Genomic DNA, 20,576 nt, shown 5'->3' on the forward strand with positions numbered 1-20,576 from the left:
AGAGGACATTTTCATGATATATGTCTGATATTTTCATTTCCAGGCTGCAAATTATTTGGAATTGGAGCTTTGGGTAGATGAGTAGGCAGCAGCCAAGTGCCATTTTCAGACTAAAGGAGCATTTTTTTATGTTACTCATGTAATTCCAACTGATAAACTGACACCAGGTACTGTCTTCTGTTTGACAGTAATAACAGAAAGAGTATCTAGGTCTTTTTAGCAGCAGTCCTCTGGTATCCACAGATTATTAGCTTGCAAAATGTGGCGCCTGGTCTATTATCACTTAACTGAAGTACTTCTTGTTTTGTTGATGCGCTTTTCTTCTAGGAATAAACAGTGCCAGTTAGTATGTTTGATCATTAAATATCTCTTCTGCCTTGGAAACTTCCAGCCGCAGGGAAGGAAAATGTGATGACAACAGGGAGGTACAAATGAAATACTTGTTTACAGTTTATTTTTGTAATTCTGGAGAGAAGGACTTTGTGTTCACATGACTGGAGATATGGACTCCTGAATAAACCCAACTGAGGAATGCTCCTGCCAGTTTTATTTTACAAAGGTAGGAAATGGTGCTTGAAATACTGCTGTAGGATGAGAAATCCCACTTTCAAAGGAATGGCTGGTCCTGCTGCAAGAGATGTTGGGTATCAAAGCTGGAAGAAATTATTTCAAAGGGCTCCTGTTACAAGCATTGGTTTTAAAGGGTTTTGGTGATCTAGTGGTTGTAGGGAGTTTAAAAAAGCCTCAGGACTGTCTTCTCCCCAGCCCTCACCAGATTTTCACAAGCACCCTCCCAGCAGTGTTGGCCCCTGAGCTTCTCCCCTCCCTGGGTAGAAACCCATTATTGTCCTACTCTTACGCTGGAGCTTACAGCTCTGGCTGTGGCATACATACCACAAGCTACTCCAGGTAGATTCTGTTCCCTACACGTTTCTTCTGGAAGCTTTTCATCAATAAAGGAAGGGGCCAGAACCACATCTCAAACTCCGGAAAATCTGCATGAAAAGAAAGTAACACAGCAGGAGATTTGCCCACATACTACCCTTACCTACGTGCTTAGGGCAGGACCTTTCTCCTTCCCCAGTGTCCCCTGCCTCTGAGGATGAGAGGCTACGGGTCTTGGCTTCCCTCTCCCCTGTCTTCAGGGAATGCCCCTTCTATAAATCCAACCCCCTGAGGCCACCTTCAGTTTTGTGCCATGCTGTGAGGCCAACATCGATGGGACATAAAATGTGACACTCCAGTGACGTTTCAGTAAAGCTATTTTTAGGTGTTGGTGAGGGTGAGCTTTCTCAAGCTATCTGCCTCTCTGTGTGCCTATGCCATTAGCTCTACCTTGAATTTAACAGCTTGTAATCCTATATCAAACAACACGATAACAATGAGGGAAGCAGAATGCGATAGCCAGGTTCCCCCATATAAGGAGTGTTTTTCTTTTGAGAGTTGGTCTTTTATTCCTTGAAATCAGCAAAGTATACCTACATCAATGTATGCATATGCATGTGTGCACGTGCACGTGTGCGCGTGCTGGGTTAAAGGCTAGTTTCGGCATTTCGACATCAAGCGATGCTAAAGTAAAGGTTGCTCACCTAGGCTGACTGGAAGAACGAGCATAAGAGCTCATAAAGGCTTGTATTAATTAACTTAATTGTCCTTGTGGTCTGACATTGCAGGGTCAAAGCCATGCTTGATGCTGAGTTTCTGCTGCGCCTATGCCCCTGACTTCCATGAGATTTATTCACACTTGCCTACTAGCCTAGAGCCAATTTAGATTTTGTGATTAAAGCTTGTCTCATGTCTATATTTGAAGTAATTTTCTCTGCAATTGTTGCAACATCTGACAGAGGCTTTTATTTTGCAGAAAGTTGTAAAATTCTGAAAGGTAAGATCTTACTGTATGATCTCCAAAAATTTTGCATGGAAATGGAAGAGTTATACTAGAGTCTGATTTCCTGTTTTCTTCATAGGACATTGTGTCCATGAGACACTTCTTAATTCGCTGTAATTCTCCATGCAGTAGGTTTGTGTCCTGAACAATGCTGTTAATCTGCTTTTAACCACCCAGAAGGTATGCAGAACCTTTATTGGCATTATCCATTTATCTGACTTGTAAATTAAAGGGATACCTCTAGTAGGAGCAACCTACAGAACATTGGAAATTATTTTCTGTTGGCCGTCATGGAAATGTGGGAAATACAGCATCTACCCAGAAGTAACAACATACCATCCCTGAGCAGGTTGTCGCCACAAGGAGCATTCTGTTTGTCGTAAAATACTATTCTCAACCAAGATCTGCTTGTCTTTAGACTGCAATCTCCCAAGACTGGAAGAACACCTTTCAAAATAAAAGTGCTTTACGCTAATGGAAATAGGTAATGAATACTAAAGTATTTGATAGACATACTGTTTGTTTGGGGATAGCAAGACTTTTAGGTTTCCTTCTCTGGACCTGAACTTTGAGAACTATCCTACTCAATATTCTCAAGGTTTCCAGACTCTGGTCTCCATTTCAGGGGGTCTAGGGCAAACAGGACATGTAGGAGCACCCTAATAGTTATAGTCTGTTACAAATGCTCTGAGAGTTGTAGTCAGGCTGTAGCCTCTTCACTCTAGCAGGAAAAAATGGACATCTATCACAGGAAAGAGTCCCTTTTTGTTTGGGGATAAAGAACTATCAGAAACAGAAAAAAGAAAACTCTGAAAACTTTGATTTTGGAAAAATACTGAAATGGTCAGGAGATGAAGAATAGTTCATGTATTCCAGAATCAGAGAAAGAAAGCATCTTGGCTGTACCTGCAGGCTCCCTGCAAAGAGGAGGAAACAGCAGGCACATTGATATGGGGGAACTGTAAAAGGCTGATGGGGGAACTGATTTAGGAGCTGAAAGGAGTAAATTGGATTGATTTGGAGATTGGATGTGCAGAAGTAATTGCTGAGTATTGGTCAGAGCTCCTGCAGCACTAGTGTCGACACCATCTTTGTCAATAAATCTGTCACCACTAATTCTCATTCACATTTATAGTTTCAGAAGGGTCTGAAAGAGTTAGAAAAAAATAGACATAGAAATGGAAAATATGTATATATTTGTAATAATCATTATTTAAGAGTCAGTTCTGATGATTAAATATCTTTTATGTAAAACATGATTTATTTATTTTTTACATTTTGGGACTAGAGACCCTAAGAACAGAGGAATTGCAATGCTGGACCAGTTTGAATCTGTGTTTGATCTAAGTCTTGTATCCTGCTTCCAACAATCATCAAAAACAGATGCTTCAGAAAACTGGGGAAGAAATCTCTACTAATGATAATAACCCCACAGGATAAAAGTCTTCCTATCCTTATCACTTATACCCTTAAGCACAAGGGTTTGTATTAATCATACACATTTTTTAATGCTACAATAGGTTTTCACTATGCATGTAAACATCTAACCCTTTTTTAATGCTGTATAGCCCAGGGCCCTTGCCAATGCAGGCACCAGCATGGAGAAGTAGATGCTTCAGTGCAAAAGGTAAGATGTGAAATAGAAGAGGTATCGTATGAGCTGCATTTTAAAACAGAATTAAACAAAATAAGTTGAATGTCAGAGTGCAGGAGAAAGAGTGGGCTGTTTTGAGAGTGCTTGTCCCCCAGTTTGAATGCTGCAGCCAACACAGGCCAGCAGCAAGTGGGCTGTGGGAGACAGGCAAGGCTGCAGCTCACCAAGCGTGGTATGCAGCGGGAGGCTAAAAAGGTGTAAAGTAGGTGAGACAAACCATAAAGATCATAGACATGATCTCACATGGATACAAGTGTGCAACATATGGGATCACGAGCTCATTTCATAGCCTAACCATTTCTACCTATTCCGATGTTAGCTGTGACAACTGTATAGATGCGTTTTGGTGCATTTGTTCAGTGTATTTTGAATCTGTATTCTCTTACCCTTGCATCTCATTCAGGATTGAAGAATGCAGTATTCAAGTTCTCAGCATAAAGAGCAGCCAACAAAAAAAATCATTGTGAGGTAGTACTAGTAGGTACTTGTATGAAGCAAAGTCTAAACATATTCATTTGCTCTATAACTTCTTTTTTAATATTAGGAAAATAGAGAAAACACTAAACTATTAGCTAATTTTCAAACTGGATCATTTTTGCTTCGATTTACAAGATTACAAAAAGCTCACAGCAAGTTTTTTATTATTATTACTTGCAATATCAAATCCATTTTAAATTATAAATGCCATGAATATTTCAATGTGATGTGTAAAGGTAGGAGCAGTCCTACAACTGCACAAACATTTCAGGCACTTTTCTTCTGCAGTGTTTAATGCTCAGAACACATAGACTAATCAGATGATGCCAATAGTCTGAATGCTGTATTATATATTACTAGCTCACTGGGATGTAATTAATATGTATCACTAGGCAGGTAAACAAGTCTGGATTTTGCCTGGCTGCTTGAGGGAAATTGTATCTGTGATGGGCTGGCTTTATTCAGTTGCAGAAGAGCAGAGAGAAGGGTATGACCCTGACCATGTACTAGACAGTCTCACTTGATGGTTAATCCAACAGGCAAGATCTGACAAACCCCCACACATACGTGGCTGTGAAGGCTTCCCAATCCTCAGTATTTCTTACCACCCTTAGACGGCTCCTCCCTCGGCAGCCTAGCGTTCTTTTGAACACGTCGGCCACTGAAATGCCCAAAGTATTTGAGTGTTTGTAGGGCTTCGTTTTGAGTCCTGGATTTTGTTGTGGGAATCAACTAGGAAAAAGTTAAATGTGGCAACACCAAAGTCCATTTGTGGATCTGGGCCTAAACTCATACACTTACATTCAAGCTGGCTCAGAGCCTCTCAGAATTGTAGGCACGGGTTAATTTTGTGTAGCCATGACAGGCCCATGACTGCCTCTGTTATGGAAAGCAGAGAGACAGAACCTGTAAAAAGAAGTAGGATGGGGAAAGATCCAGAAAGCTGGGATTTGTGGTGGTGTAGAGCATCCCCTATATGCTGGTCTGTTCCTCAGGGGCTGACAGTGGTGGGAGCAGCTAGGCAGAGCTACATCTGTAGTGTTTTATTGACCTTTCTCTCTTCCTTTCTTCCAATTTGTTGCCATAAGCAACTGGCTATTTTGGCTACATCTAGCAGCAAACCTGGACTCACTACTAAAGCTCTGAGGAGACCTATGAAAATAACCAACCAACCAATGAGTAATTCATCAAATGCTGGAATTATTTTAATTGATTTCATTATATGCTGTTTAGTATTAAGTTAAGTGTATCTCCTGATTAGGAAGTCTATTTTCCTTTATTATTCATTTTTTAGCTTTTGTGTAAAATGACTGTGCTTTCTTCTTTTTAATCTTCATAAAATAAAAGGCTTTTATCTTCCCAGTACATCTGGGAAGAGGTCTTTTTAATCAATTAAAAGCAGTAAATTCACACCTTCACAAACACAGGCTCTTTAACACAGGTTAGTTTAAAATGAAACATTTCGGATCGCTTTTGATGGCTGCTTAGACTGGCGTGAGTCTGTGGGTTGTATCTGCATCACCCATATGCAGCAGTTTGGGGAATTTCTGGACATACCCACCCGTGACCACAGACAGCCTGTTTGGGCACATGCCATCCATGCTGCTTACTGTCCTAATGGTACATACTCCATTAACTCACTGTTGTTGAGCATGTGGGGTCCTGAAATTCAGGGGTACATTTTTTCACCTTGCTGCTCTATTTTGGGAAGACATCTATACATGTGATAGCCAACATCTATCAAGTAGTGCAACTGCCGAGCAGTGTCTGTAGAGTAAATTTAAACCCTGTGGGAATCTGTCTGGTAACTTCAGAAATGCGAAGCTACAGCAGAAATCCTCAGTGCAGGACAGATGTATACCTCTTGCGTTCTGGTCAACTTCTCTACTTGTGGTATAAGCAAAAGTCGCATATTCATGAAACACAAAGCACAATTCAGTGTTGTCATTTGGCCTTGTAACAGTCGAATCTGGAGTATAATCTCAGTTGTGCCTCTCATGAGATAAACTGCAATATCCATAAGGATATTCTTCATGCATGCTATGAAGTCTAGAATAGCAGCTGTTCTGCAGCTATACTCCTCCTGATCCCCCTTCTAGGGAGACCTTCTAGCAGGGGACAGCAAGTGGTAGCTTGCTGGGAGACATTCATATTGCCTCTTTTATCATCACTGTGAACCGCAAGAAGAGTCAGGATCCAGGCTTCCTATAGTCCATTTGTCTCAATTAAGTGAGGAAAATTGTGGTAAAGGACAGAAGATGGTTAAACCCACAGTTTCTCCAACACAGTGATTCAATATAGCTGTTTAGTCATTGACATACTGTTCTTCACTTTCTCCTACACATTATTATGAGGGGAAAAAAAATCATTAATAATCACTGGATTAACTTCTCTCCAGGCTACGGGGCAGCTGTTCACAATTGGTTTTTGTTATTGAAAACTATTGGGTATTGTGCCTTTGTTTTGAGATTTCCTTTCTCTCCCATACATTACAACTGACTGAAGGTTTACTTCTAAATGTCATTTCAAACTGTGGTAACGTTAGGCACATTTCACCTCTGAACTACAGCGACGGCTTGACATTGGGAGGTCATACTTGGCCAAGTGTTAATTACAGACTCCGTCAGTTTTGCAATAGTTGAGGGTAGGCCACCTGTCTAGAATTTTTTTCTCTCTCCTTTTACTCATTTGTGGAAGATCAACACCACCTTAGCAATTTAGCCATATTCAGGAACAACTGTTGTTTTTAAAGATACATGTGCTATGTCACAGTTTATTTTATTTGGAATCTGCTGGTTGAATATTTTCTAGCCTTATTGATTTAGTAGCCTTGAATTTTCCAGTCACTGCAGCTAGTATTTCAAAACTGTTGGGACAGAAAATACCTGTCAGATGATGGAAATCCAGCATAGATTGCAGTCACTGAAGGTTTGAACGCAGTCATGAGACATCAGAGTGTACTATGATAGATCATACAGCTGATAAACCCATACTTCATTACCCATTCAGAATTGTCTTTCCCTCTGTCCTTTCACAACAAAGCAGGAAGGGCTTCCACAAGTCCACCTGCAGCAGGAAACAAATATTCAGTAATTATCTGATAGCACAAGGGCAGCACTTTCTGTATGATACAAGTGACTACTTGGTTAGACCAAGAGAAGCTGGGAGGTAGTTTAGGAGAATTGTTATAGACGAAGCACAGCTGACAGGGTGACCTTGGCCTCGGATTTTTCTCATTACGTTGTCTGCCTTTGACTCTTCAAGAATCTTATGCATTTGAATTACAAGTTCCTGTGGCAATTCACATGTTGTAAAGGACCAAGTGTAGCGGGACATAGAGTGGCCCAGGGCTGGTGCTCAATATGCACAGGTTCAGAGTTTGACTGTGAGGGCACAACTGGAGGGACATCTACCTGTCTTCTGCTTGGCCAGTGAGATCTTTTACTTGACATGTCACCTGCAATATCTGATAGAGCAAAACATTACACCACCTTAAATCAAAAATAGGAAAAAGTAATCCAAATCACCACCTTAAATCAAAATGGGAGGAAGCAGTGTCTTCCTCACATTAAATGACTTTCAAGAGGGCAGTAGGGATAAGGAGAAATTACAGCTGATGCATACTATTCTTAGGTTTTAATGTGATGTTTGGCAGCACTGCCAAACCACTCAGAAATTTTGAATCTCATCCAGAAATCTTAATATGGCCCTGGAAATCACCAGAGTTCAAGTAATTAATACGTTTCTCTTTGTTTTCCTGGGTTCAAATCATTAGCGTTCGACTCCAGTTTTTCTAGCCTGGAGCTTGTAGAAATACAAAGGGCTTCGGAAAACACCAAGTGCTGCGAGAGCCGGTGGCCACGACCGTGCAGGGGGATCGCCACGGCGGCCTCGGCAGCGTCTACCAGCGGCAACTTTGGCGTCGAAGTGTTTATGATCTGAGAAGGAAACAGGGAGCTGGCAAAACGCGCTCCGATGCTGCTGAGGCCCGGCCGCGGCCGCCCCACTGAGCGGGCCCTCGCCTGCCTGCAGCCCGGGGACAGCCACCGCGGGGCCTGCGCCTCCGGCCTCCCCCCGGCGGAGGGGGGCAGCGCCCGGGCTGCGGGCGCCCCGCCGACCCGGTGCAGGGACCCGAGGCCCGGGAAGGCAAGGGACGCGGGTTAGATGTCGGCTACGACGGGGTCAGCCGGCGGCCGGGCGCAGGGGCGGCGCTGGCCGGGTGTGAGGGGCAGGGCAGGGCAGAGCGCCGAGCCCCCCGCGGCGCGGCACGGCCCGGCCCGGCCCCGCCCCGGTCCGGTCCCCCGCGGGGCGGTGGGGAGCGGCCGGGCAGCCCCGGCGGCCTCCGCCTCCTCCGCCAGCACGGGGGAGGACAGCAGCTAGAGGGAGCTCCTCCGGACTGCATCTGCCCGTGCGCCCCGGTTCCTTTCATAGGCTCCCCCGCCCCCTCCCCTCCCTCCTTCCCCCGTGATGGCGGAGGACAGCGAGTCTGCGGCCAGCCAGCAGAGCCTGGAGCTGGATGACCAGGACACCTGCGGCATAGACGGCGACAATGAGGAGGAGGCTGAGCACGCCAAGGGGTAGGGGCGCGCTGCGGGCCGGGCGGGCGGGCGGGCACAGCTCGAGGAGGCAGCCCCCGTGTCTGCCGCCGCGGCAGCGGTAGGACTGGAGGCGCCGCCGCGGCCGCTGTGCAGGGCGGGCCGGGCCGGGCTCCCCGCGTCGCCCGGAGCGGGCCCCGCGGCGGGCCGGCAGGCGGAGTGGGGGGCGTGCGAGGCGCACTCCTGTCAGCCGGCGGGCGGCCTGCATGGCGCGGCCCGGCCCGGCCCGGCCCGGCGCTGCTCCGCGGCGCCTGCGCGCGTGCCGTCCGCGGCCGAGGGGGCCCTGCCGGCGGCACCCCGCGCCCTCCTCCCGGGCTGCCTTCCGCCGCAGTTGGCAGCGTGCGGGGGTGGGAGGACCCCGCTGTGCCGCCCGGCCCGGCTCCCCTCGCTCCTCTGGGCGGCCTCCGCCGAAGGGAGAAGCGGGGGACCGGGTCCCGGCCTGAGGTGAGGAGGGCGGCGGGGCTGGCGCTTCCCCGCTGGACACCGACCTTAAAAGGGGGGGGGGGGGGGTAAATCCTGTTTTGTTGCCTGTGCTTTTTCAGGATTTGGGGGCTTTTCTTGTTTTTTTTGGTTGTGAGGAAGCCCCCCGTAGTGGGTCGCGGCGCTCCGGGGAGATGCCCCCGTGCTCCCTTACTTGTTTCGGTTGGTTCCCGCTGAGCGGCTCCCTGGGGTCAGCCCTGGCGGCGGGCGCCCTCACACACCCCCCTCACACGCTCCCCTCCCCGGCCTGGGGACCTGTCCAGGTATCGTCTGTGTCAGTCTGTCCTGCAGACACTCCTTCTCAACGTCACCTATTGTCCAAAAGGAAATATTACCTCTAAATCCACACGCTGTGGCGGGTGGAGCGTGTGTTTTACCAAGGCATTAGCCGGAGCAAATGCTGTTGTTCTGGTTGTAGTTCCTTCTCCGCTAATCTTGTGTCTTAAATCTTCCCACGCTGCGGATCAGGCGCTGCCTCCAGTTGCTGGGGGAGATGAGAAGGAGAGGCAGCCAGCATAAATGCGGCCCCTTGCACCCGACCAGTGTTCGCCTGCATGCAGCGTGGCTTCGTCTGGGCACGCGGTGCCAAGGGTCTGGCAGGGAAGTGGGAGGAACGTGTTTTAAAAATCGACTTCATTAAATTTACTTTTTTGCTTTTTTGAGGGGTTAGAAAATGTGATTGCAGAGAAAACGCTTTGTTGTCGCAACTAGGAGTGGCTGGAGTAACCTAAAATAGAAATAGGTTAATCTGTACACCGCTACACAAATATCTTCCTCATGAATTTCTGAGTCATCTGGTTGAGAGCATTTCTGTAGGTGATTGATATTTGGGGATGTACAGTGTTTGTCGTCTCCTGCCCTAGGATTTGGCTTGGCAACAAGCAGCTCTGCATCTTAAATGTGGCAAGAGAAATCTAAGAGGCTTAGGAGGACTGACTTGTCTAAAAGGCAGGAAAGGGGAAAACTTAGATGCTTGCTGCTCTGTCAGTGAATTCATGGCATGCACGCTAAAATAGTTGTGTCACAAGTAATTATAGTACTATAAATCTGGGATATTAAAAAGGGACAAAATAGAGTTTAATGATCTTGGGGCTTTTGTTACATTTGTTTGTGTAAATATGCCACAGTTAATGATTCCCAAATATGTAAAAGTAACACCGCTAAGAGCAGAGAATGATTATTTATTGCTCTTCGTAGGAGCCAACGTGATGTGCCAGGTGAGATTGATAGCCGGCTGATGCCTGTCCGGAATGCATTCTTACCTTATTCCTACTCCAGTTTCCTCTTCTGTTTGTGTGCATGACCGAGCTGTAGCTGCCCTCTGCAGTGTAGCTGGGCTTGCGGCTACACGCTCGGGCTGCTGTGACAGCGAGTGCAGAAGCAGTGTGTAAGAAGCAGCCGGGGAACAAAGAATTGCACTTTGGTGTGTTCTGAATCGCAGCTTGCTGGTCTATTCTGACTTGGGTCTCGCTGAGCTCTGAGGGACAACCGTTGTGGCTGCAGGCTGTATGCCATTCTCCCCAAAACTTGTTTTTGTCGAATATCCCAAATGTATTTTAATGAGTATTTCAAAGAAGCTGCTTTTTTCATCTTTGAATAAGAAAGTGAATGCTTCCAAGTAATATGAAGTTTAATTAAATTAGTGGTAGATCATTCCAGCAGAAAAAGCCTCTAAGTATTAGTATCAGTTTTCTATCATGTTGCTGATGCATGAAGTCTAATACTGACTTTTTGAATTACTTTATTTTCCTGTAATCCTTGAGAATTGTTTGCTACTATTTGTCTGCAGGCTGAAGTATTCAAACAAATTCCATCAAATGAAAAGAAAAATCTTACATTACAGCAAACACAAAGATCTACTCTTGATCTGGGAGATTAACCCATGGTAATAGGACCGTAATTATTCCCTGTTTCCTCCCTATCGTAGTATATTAATTTTTGAGGTAGCTTTAAAGTTTGCTTTGAGCTTTTAGATTAGGTTTTATATACCTAAGCAATTTATGAGCAGTCTTACTACTTGAGACTATGACTACTGACTTGCTAAATTCTGAGTGGTCTCCATTGCTGCCGATCAGTATTTAATCTCATGCTATTTTAACCCTCACTTTTTTAGAAGGAGGTAGACTATGTGTTGCATGTCAGTATCTAGCAGGATTGCTTTGTAAATGAAGTTACTTTCAAGCTGTTCCTTGACATTTGAAAGTAAGTCCTTATAATACTGACCACAGAAAACCATGTTTTTTATATATATGTATGACTTTTAAGTTTTTTTTTTTAATTTGCTATTTTTTTATGTGCTTGAGCACAGAAAATACTGTTTTATAGTTCTCAACTGTGCAAATGGCTTTGTCCTCTGTTTTTTTAGATGCAGGATTATGTATGTTGTGTGACTCATTGCTGTTCTCCTATTCTGTGTCTGCAGCTTGCTCCTGCTAGATGCATTATGCTGTACTTATTCTGTTTCATAATAAAGTGTTGTTTACAAAGTAGCTTTGTTAGTGTGTATGTAGAAAAAATGTATTTATTGCACCTGCATCCACCCTGCTGAGCCTAGCTTTGTAAGGTGTCTCAGTTCATTCTGAATAGCTCCTTATGCTCAATGGCAGAAAGGCTTTGGGCACAAAACATTTAGTAAACAGATGAGGAAAAAGTATGACCTTTAAACAACTCCCCCCAACCCTCACAAATTATTTACTTTGAATGTTTTAGTAGTATACCCTTTGATTATTGTTAAATGGCAACTTTATATCCAGCACTACTTTTAGATTTTTTTTAAAAAATGGCAACTTTATAACCACCACTACTTGTAGATTTGAAAAAAAAAATATATTTTTAAGGTACTGGAGGCAGTGCTGAGTTTTAGTAGGTGAGATTTACATCTTGGAGTACAGCCTTACAGACTTGAAGGGGGAGCCAGAGGAAACACGCAGAGCTTTGAGGAATATCTGTTGAGTTAGGTTTTAAGGCATTGCTACTGGGTTTTCATGCTCAAAAACCTTGCATTTCCAAGTACTGAAATGCATGCAAATGAAATCTTCATCCAGAGAGGTTGTTAGTAATGGTAGCTTGTTAGTAAGTGGAATTTGAAGGACATAAGCCCTTCTGGTCAGGACCTTCTTATTCTTTTGAAGTGGTGGTAGTCTAATGCAGCAATGGGAAAGCCCTTTGCATCTAAGCCTCCATTTTCTTTATGAACCAAGGACAGCCCTAGTATAAATAATACTACTTTAAAATTTTTTTTGAGTCCTTCCCATATATGTGATATCTGATTTTTGTGATCAAAAAGGTCTATATAACGTCTTCGGAAATGTAGTTTTGCAACCTCACTACTCACAGAGAGAGAAAAAATACTGTGAAGGCAAAAATCCACACAGGGCTAGGCCTTTGCAGCTTAAAAATAAACATCTGAAGTACATGTTTGGCTTTAAATTTGAGAAATTGCTAACTTAAAATTACCATTCCCTGTAATTTAAACCAGATGTTGATATTACAAAAAGCTGTTTCTGCTAAAGCAGAATTTAGTGTCCAAAAAGGCAATTAAAATAACACTGACAAATATTCAGTGGGAAAGATAATCTCAAATCAAAACCAAGGGAGCCAAAACGGTTTGACCACCTGAGTAGGGTAACTGTCATGCTCCTCCTAATTCTTCCATCTCAGCTTTTTATGGTTTTGCTCAGAGCTGCACAAAGTAAGTTTCTCTGCCTTTGCCACACTCCTCCCCAAATGCAGTAAGTATCCCCATTTTTCAGTTTAAAAAAAACCAAAACCCAACACATGCAGGGAGAAGCAAAAGTCTTTTTTCACATTTATGCAAAACACCAGATGTGTGTACATAAGTGGAAAGGTATGTGGGTGGGATCATGGGCTTGCATTTGTAACTTGCAGACAAAATCATAAAACTGTGGGCCCAAGTGACTGTCTCGGAGTCATATCCAGAGCCTGTTTCTGTGGCAAGGTTAAGTCTTTTTGGGGCAGAATGAGGTCTTTTGACTTTTTTTTTTTTTTTTTTGCCTCAGCTGAGTTTTGATTTGCATGTCACTTTTCTGCTGGCCTCTCTTCTTTATTATTCATCAGACTGACAAAACATCATCATGGATGCAGTTAAAAATATCTTAGACCACGTCCGTGGCACACCTCAGCCTCAGTGTGTAGCCTCGCTCTCCTGTCAGTAAAGTGCTCCTGGTATAAGTGTGTCTCTACTAGACTGACACAGTCAAAATCTTCCCCAAGTCTAATGTTGAATATTTTTTTAGTATAACCAGCTGTGGTCTATGTGGTGGGTGGGACTGGGGCAGATGTGTTGATCTGATGCATGAAAAGGTTATGTTTCCTGACCTGACAGCTAGACGTAGCATCAACCTGAGTTGCATATCCTTTTCCTTCTTCCCGCGTGGGACCTGCGCTCCGAATTGTATCACTTCAATGGTAGCAGGGTAGTTCAGCAAAAGAGATTTCACACTTAAAGGTCAGCTTTCATAGAAGTAGGAAACTTCCCCCGTGCCACCCCCCCTGCCCCGCCCCCCAACTTCTAAGAGCGAGATACGTTTCATGGTGTCATCATATAGGTGTATCTGACCAGATGAGGGAGAACTTGGATCTTAGTCAGCACACAAGAATGTTTAATTAAAAGAAAAGCTTTTAATAGGAGTCTTTGCTTTTAATCTTGTTACCTTTGCATATCCTTTGTGCTGTCGTGTCTGGTGTAATTACTACAAGTTGAGCAACAAAGTTCGGAGCTCCCTTCCCAGCCATTCTCACTCACAGTTTTAGAACCTTTTGGTTCTTTTCAAGGCAGAGTATGAGAAGGACAAAAAATCCTGAGATGTTTTGGTTTTGCTTTTGCCCTAATTTGCTCGGTATCTCTGGTTGTAACTTGTGTTGGACAAACCTGTTTACTCACTAGAAGTTTCTGCCTGCTGCCAAATCTCTAGGTTGCAGGCGTGCCTAGTTGAAGGACGAGCGGATCTCTCTTTAAATCCTCTTTTTACATTCTGTGGACTGTAACAGTAAAAAAAGACTGACCCAAGCAGGAGACTGTCCGTAAGTAACTGCTCTGAATGGTCCCTGGATAACCTGTCAGACAAAGATACCAGTATTTATTTTGCAAGAGGCAGAGTGAAAGCTCTAAACCTGAAGGTCATAAGCTGAGGACTGGGATTTCAGAAGATTTTAAACAATTTAGTTTTTAGTTTTAAATGCCATGTATATTTTACAGCAATTTAGTCCTGTCTTCCCTCTTTCCCAGCTAAAAAATATGCGTTTCTGTATGAAAAAGACCTTGAGCTAGTCAAAGAACAAACTAAGGTTATCCTGCTAAAAGTACAGTTTAACTGGGGATAACATTAGTAAAGCTTGGCAAAGCTGCTTTTTCTCCATAGCTGCCAAACTTTTTTTTTTGAGTACAGTCGTTCATTATTTCACCAAACTAAATAAAACATTGACCCTCAGGTAATCCCAGTGAGCAGAATTCCCCTGTGGTGTCATTGGGGCCAGCTCCTGCTGAAAGGCAAGAAGACAAGTGAGCTGCACTGGTGCAACTTGGGGTTCGGTGCCTGCTGAGGGCGTCTGTTCAAGAATGGTGTTTGCTGAAACTCCTACTAGACTTATGTTCAACACAAAAGCCCTTGGGAGTCAGCTCAAGGACACAGTGGCATCATTTGTTTGCTGTATGTGAGATGTTAGAGGAAAAGACGAAAGTTTGTGGACAGTTCAAGAAAGTAGAACAGTACCTCATTAAATGAATCTTAGCAAAGGTGAAATCGCTTTCCCCAGTATTTTTATCTCAGTTTTGCCAGAGGTGGTGAAGTCCTAGGTCTTGTACGCATTTGGTTTTTTACTCTCATATTTATAACCTCTTGCCAGGCCTCTGGGTCTGTTCTATGTTTAAATTCTGTACAAAATGTCAGCTTGGTATACAGGCCTTCAAATAGATATAAATTTTATTATTTTAAACTGAGAGTATAGAAGTTGTTAACAGAATCGTCTAGGTGACCAGGCAGTATCTTCATTCTGCAACAGAAAATTTTCTCCCTGCCTCACTTATACAACTCCATCTTTTGTTTCTGCCGACTTATAGTAAATACTACAAATTCTCTTCTCTCTCTTGTGTGAGTGTTTGGTCTGCTACACTGTTGTCTGTTGAGTAAATCCTTGGTCTGATCCCAGAGGGTGCTGCATTTATAACTCTCTCCCCTCTTTCTGGGAGCATAACTTAACCCAATGTAACTGTGAATGTTAAGGGCTTCTCGGGGTTGATCTTTCACTACAGGCTGTTCTAGATAACAGTAATGATCTCACAAAAATTAGTCTTTGTTGAGTTGCATGTTTGATTAGTTGCAGGCTTTTGGCCTCCCAGTTGGACGTTTGGGCGTTTTCTTGCCGACTTCAGCTCTGACAACGTATAGATGCTAAGACTGGGCACCGTAATCTTGAAAGTGAGCATGTTACAGTGAATAACATGGCCCTTGCAAACGTGTTGATCTTAATAACTTTAGTTATGTTCTTCTGAGTTCTCTTTCTTTTGGTTTGCCAGTATCATATCTGATTTTTTTTTTTCCCTCCAGAATTAAAATAATTGTTTATTGCATTGACCTTTTTCTTTTCCAGTGAAAAACACCCAAGCCCCAATATCTGTCTTGAGCTCCATTATGTACGTATGGTTTTGCTGGAAGATTAACCTCTTGAAGAGGATTCAGTACTAACTGACTCATTGCCTCCTTATTTGCCTTCCGTCTGAGAGTTGCCAACACCTCCCACACTTTGCAAATTCTAATCTAATCTTGATTCTATATCTTGATTATTTGTCAAATTAGAATCTCCTTAAAGGAGTTGTATTATGAATAGTCAAAATATGTCAGTATTTGCAAGTGCAATGCATACTTTGTTGGGTTTTTGTTGTTGTTTTTTTTTATTAAAGTTGACCCCATTGTACTTATTGTTTTAAAGCACAAATATTTGGTTAGTTTTGTATTGTTTCTTACTGAGATTTCAGCAAGACTTTCATCACTACTTAAGTTAGAAGCAAAATTCCCTGAAAACAGAATGTTTTTGTTTAGGTTCTTCTCAAATTCAGATGTGCCTGATGGTTGAGCATGAAGTGGAAAAAAAAATTGGGCCACTAATAGTTACTGAATTTCCAAGGAAGTTACTTTCCTCAGCTCCTGCACTTTCCTGAGTTCCTCCAAACTCTGTTGAATTTGCTTGTTTCATGTTTGTGCTGGATAATAGCCTGGAGAAGAGCACTGGCTGTTATGTAGTGTCACAATTTGACACCAGTGTGTCAAAATGCCTGGTTGGGCTGGTGTCTGAGTATAAAACAAATGAGAAAGCACTTGCAGGAAGTTTTTCATCAATGCTCTCAGTTCCCCCCTTCCTTCCTTTCCCCTGCCTTTTCTTCACATTCAAACTGCTGTTGGATTTTTCATATTAAAATGCTGGTTTTTCCATATTTAACTTTTTTGAATTTCAGGCTTGGTGGTATTGATTTTTCTCATTGCACATTCTCTGAATCTCTGGCAGAAGTCCTGGAGGGGATTTGGGAGCGAAGAAGAAGAAAAAGAAGCAGAAGAGAAAAAAGGAGAAACCAAATTCTGGAGGCACCAAATCAGATTCTGCATCTGACTCCCAGGAGATTAAAATTCAACAGCCTTCAAAAGTGAGAGCCTGGTTCTGTTTTAATTTGTGCTTGCTTTCTAATTTAATTTTAATTTGTGTGTTGCTTTTTGTTAAAGCGACTTGGTAGTTCTGCCTTAACACGTTAGAATTAAGCAAATCTTTACTGTCCTGAATAGAGATAGAAGCAAGGTAAGACCTGCTGTTTGCAGACTGTATGAAGTTAGATGGAGAGCTGTCGTCACCGTCACGGTGGTGTACTGTGAGAAAAGCAGAGGAGGAGGTGTTTTGTCTTTCTCTTCCAGCAGTTAGAACTCAGGCTAGTGACAGCTTTGTCGCAGGGAATCTTAATCTGCAGTGGTAACGCTTTTAAATAGATTCTGTGTTTGATGAATTGTCTTTACTTTAGCCACCATCTAACTTGGCTTAGTGCAGTTTCAGTAACTTGTAAAGTGTAATGCTATTGAAGGTGTACCTGCTGTGCTAACCAGGGTCTCATTTGGGCAAACAAGCAACATGTCATCTTACATAAAATGCAGTAATCTCTAACATGGAGGTGCAGACTGAAGAAACTTTTTGCCATCTGAAAGGCCTCTGCTCTAAATAAGAATGCAAAATTACGTGAGGGGATGTACAGTCTTTGTGGGCTTTGTGATAAATTAGCATTGTCTATGTGCTTTTGACTACCATGTTCTGAATGAATGGTGAATAATATGATGTGGTGGCTTTTTAACATACAACTTTTATCTCAAGATAAATCTGAGCCTGAGAACTGAAGTTCATAACATGATGATAAGAAATGTTATAGACCATTGAGCATGTTGAAGTAGTTATATTTGCTTTATCAGATTAATGTGGAGAAAGTTACACCATTGTACCAGTAGTACTATTCATCCTGTAAGATTTGTCAACTACATTGGGGCTACCAACTAATTTTAGAGAAGAAAGCTGTGTTCTGGCTCACTAACATACTGACAGATTTTGTGTTGTCCCTCTAGTTCTTCTCTGTGTCACCCCCATTGCTTTGAATGGGCACATGTGGCACGGGGGACACTTTAAAACATGTAGAGAGATCTTAAGTACTTTCTGATCTCACCACATGTTTTAATACTGTGTTTCTATAAAGCACGTGGCATGAATTGCTAATACAAGAAGGCTGTTTGCAAGCGATAACCAAGTAACCTCAAACTCTTACATTGGACTGAGGTCAATTTTAATGTTAACATAAAGACGTAGCTCAACGCTGTAGTATCCTGGGAGTTCCTCGGTTCCCTGCTGACCAACTTATTGTTCCATATGTTGCCTCTCATTGCATTAAAAGGAAGTTGCTTCACTTTTTTTGTTTTCATGTGCAAGATTTTAGTCCTCAGCACCTTGCAGTCTTGCACACCATTTCTCTGGCATGATGTGTTTTGCAAATGTGGAAGCCTATCCTTGTTCTAAGTTGTGTACTTAGAGTGTCACTCTTTGTGATTATTTTACTGTCACAAGGAGTAGCCCGTCTGTTAGCAATGTTACAAAATTTTCTATTGGCATAAAAGAAAAGCTTTTATTTAAGTCTTTCTCTCAAGCTCTAGGCAGCTAAACCATTTTGCTATTCTTATATGGCTTTCACTTTTCTCTAGTTGCAAATGCATCAACGTTGGCTGGTTTTTTTCACTTTCTCTGCTGTGTTCCAGCTGTACACCCTGATAAGTAGATGAGTTTGTCTTGAACAACTTTCCTGTTTTAGATTTTTTGAAAGCATCTTAGACTGCTGATCTGGGTCAGTGTGGAGAAGTATATTTATTTTCTCTGCTACTCAAGTGATATTTAGATTTTGTATTCCTTATGCTATGCGAAATACTTTATAGAAAAAAGGCTTTTAGCACTTGCTTGCTCTTGGTTGAAAAGAGGTTTACAAAATATTTCAGAGGAAAGTGACATTATACACTTTGCCTCTAAGAAAATACATGCAGGATCATCAGGTAATACTCAGTGGGGCTTCTGTACTCATTGAAAATGATTTTGAAAAAAGATTTTGAGGTCAGGTGAGTTTGTAAACGGGTGTACCGGTCTGGAGATGAGAAAAACAAAACAGTGAGTCTCCTTGGCTTCCCCCTCTCATGTGTGATATTGGACTTTTTGAACACTGGCACGAGTGTGACCACAGCAATAAATGCTTGTTAGCATTGTATGCTTACGATGACCTTTAGGACACTTCACTGCCCATCTCACAAGACTTTGTTCTCTCCCCATTACAAGTCCCAATGATGTAGACTGTCCATGCTGACACAAATGAAGCTTGCCAGATTTGCAATATTATCAGTCACTATTGTAGTCACCAATGGCCTACACAACATAGTCACAGAGTAACTTAGATGCGAAAGGACCTCTGGAGGTCTTTCGACCAACCTTCTGCTTAGAGCAGATCCAACTAGATCAGGTTGCTGAGGCCTAGATCAGCTTGTTTGGTCTCCAAGGATGGAGAATCTAGAACCTCTGTGGGCAACCTATTCCAGTGTTTACACTTGTGGTCTTAAAAAATAGTAATTCCTTATATCTAAATGGATTTTGCTAGTTTGCAACTTGTGTCCACTGTTTCTTGTCCTGTCATTTTGCTCCTCTGAAAAGACTTGGCTCAGTTTTCTTTACATCCTCCCATTAGGCAGCAATAAGATTTCTCTTACTCCTTTAATCTTTTCTTCTTAAGGCTGAACAAACCAAGGTCTCTCATCTTCTCCTTACATGTCATGTGCTTCAGCCCCCCAGTCATCTCGGTGGCCCTCCATTGAACTCGCTCCACTATGTCAATATTTTCTTTGTAATGGGGAACCCAAAACTGTGAGATGTGATCTCAGGGGTGCCAGATAAAGGGGAAGACTTGCTGGCCAGTCTTACTGGTACAACCCAGTATGCAGCTGTTCTTTTCTGGCCAACAAACTGCTGGCTCATGTTCAGCTCTCTGCCCACCGGGAACTCCAAGTTCTTTTCTGGAAAGCTGCTTCCTAGCCAGTCCATGCTGGCCTCTGCCATTGCGTGGGCTTTTTCTGTCCCAGATGCAGGACTTTTGTGTTTGCCTTTGTCAAACTTCATGAAGTTCGTGTTTCCAGCCTGTCAAAGTAGCTTTTAATAGCAGCTCTGTGGTCCAGCGTATCAACCGTTCTTCCCAACTAGGTATCATCTATGAACTTGTAGGGAAAGCACTCTTTGTCACATCCAGATTGTTAAACAGTATTGATCCCTGAGTTCACAAAATTCTCCCCCTTGTCTTCTTGAAGATGGGTGTGACATTTCCCTTTTTCCAGTCATAAAAAACCTCCACCAATTGCTATAACCATTTAAACTTGATAGATGCTAGTTGCAGTAACATCAGCCAGCTCCCTCAACACCCTCAGATGCATCTGGTCTGTTCTTACAGACCTGTGCATGATTAGTTTGCTAAGTGGTCCCTAACTTTCTCTCCAGCGGTGGTTAATGGGAGTCTCGCAGACTGTGGTACAAGGCTCAGGGACATCAAAGGTCTGAGGTCAGATCTTGTCAGCAAAACTGAGGCAAAAAAAAAAAAGTGTACCTCAGCCCTGCTGCACAACAGTGCCGTCTTGTGCTGCGAGGAGGTATTTCCTCTAAACTGAAATTAAACAAAATCACTCTTCTTTCTAATTCATGTGAAGTTCTGTGCAGGTTTTACTTGCTTTCCATTAAAGGAAAGCAAAAGGGGTTGAAAGTAAACTTCTTAGCCAGGCTGATCTCTGAACGTTTTGAAAGGACAGGAGATTCCTCCTGATGTCCATAGCCATGTTGTATTTAGTACCAGAACATGAACTTTTTACTTTACATATGTTAGTAAGATCTTTTTGGAACCTGATATCTTTTTTTTAGATTTTCT

At 42.9% G+C, this 20,576-nt stretch overlaps 1 protein-coding gene and 1 long non-coding RNA gene across 2 annotated transcripts in view; one reads left to right on the top strand and one right to left on the bottom strand.

Annotated features, from left to right (window-relative positions):
• Window positions 1–6,995: 6,995 nt before the first annotated feature.
• On the bottom strand, window positions 6,996–9,365 carry LOC142405389 (uncharacterized). The gene is made up of 3 exons (XR_012774157.1): window positions 9,249–9,365; window positions 7,325–7,476; window positions 6,996–7,085 (listed from the first exon to the last, which is right to left on the bottom strand). It is a non-coding gene; the product is annotated as an uncharacterized LOC142405389 (long non-coding RNA).
• Window positions 8,310–20,576, top strand: part of NMT2 (N-myristoyltransferase 2) — a 33,684-nt gene continuing 21,417 nt past the window's right edge. The window contains exons 1-2 of the mRNA XM_075492732.1: window positions 8,310–8,596; window positions 16,616–16,751. Of these exons, the coding sequence (XP_075348847.1) occupies window positions 8,487–8,596; window positions 16,616–16,751 (246 nt within the window). The 5' untranslated portion in view covers window positions 8,310–8,486. The remainder of the gene's footprint in view (window positions 8,597–16,615; window positions 16,752–20,576) is intronic.

This window comes from Mycteria americana, chromosome 2 (genome assembly GCF_035582795.1).
Source record: "Mycteria americana isolate JAX WOST 10 ecotype Jacksonville Zoo and Gardens chromosome 2, USCA_MyAme_1.0, whole genome shotgun sequence".
Taxonomy (NCBI): domain Eukaryota; kingdom Metazoa; phylum Chordata; class Aves; order Ciconiiformes; family Ciconiidae; genus Mycteria; species Mycteria americana.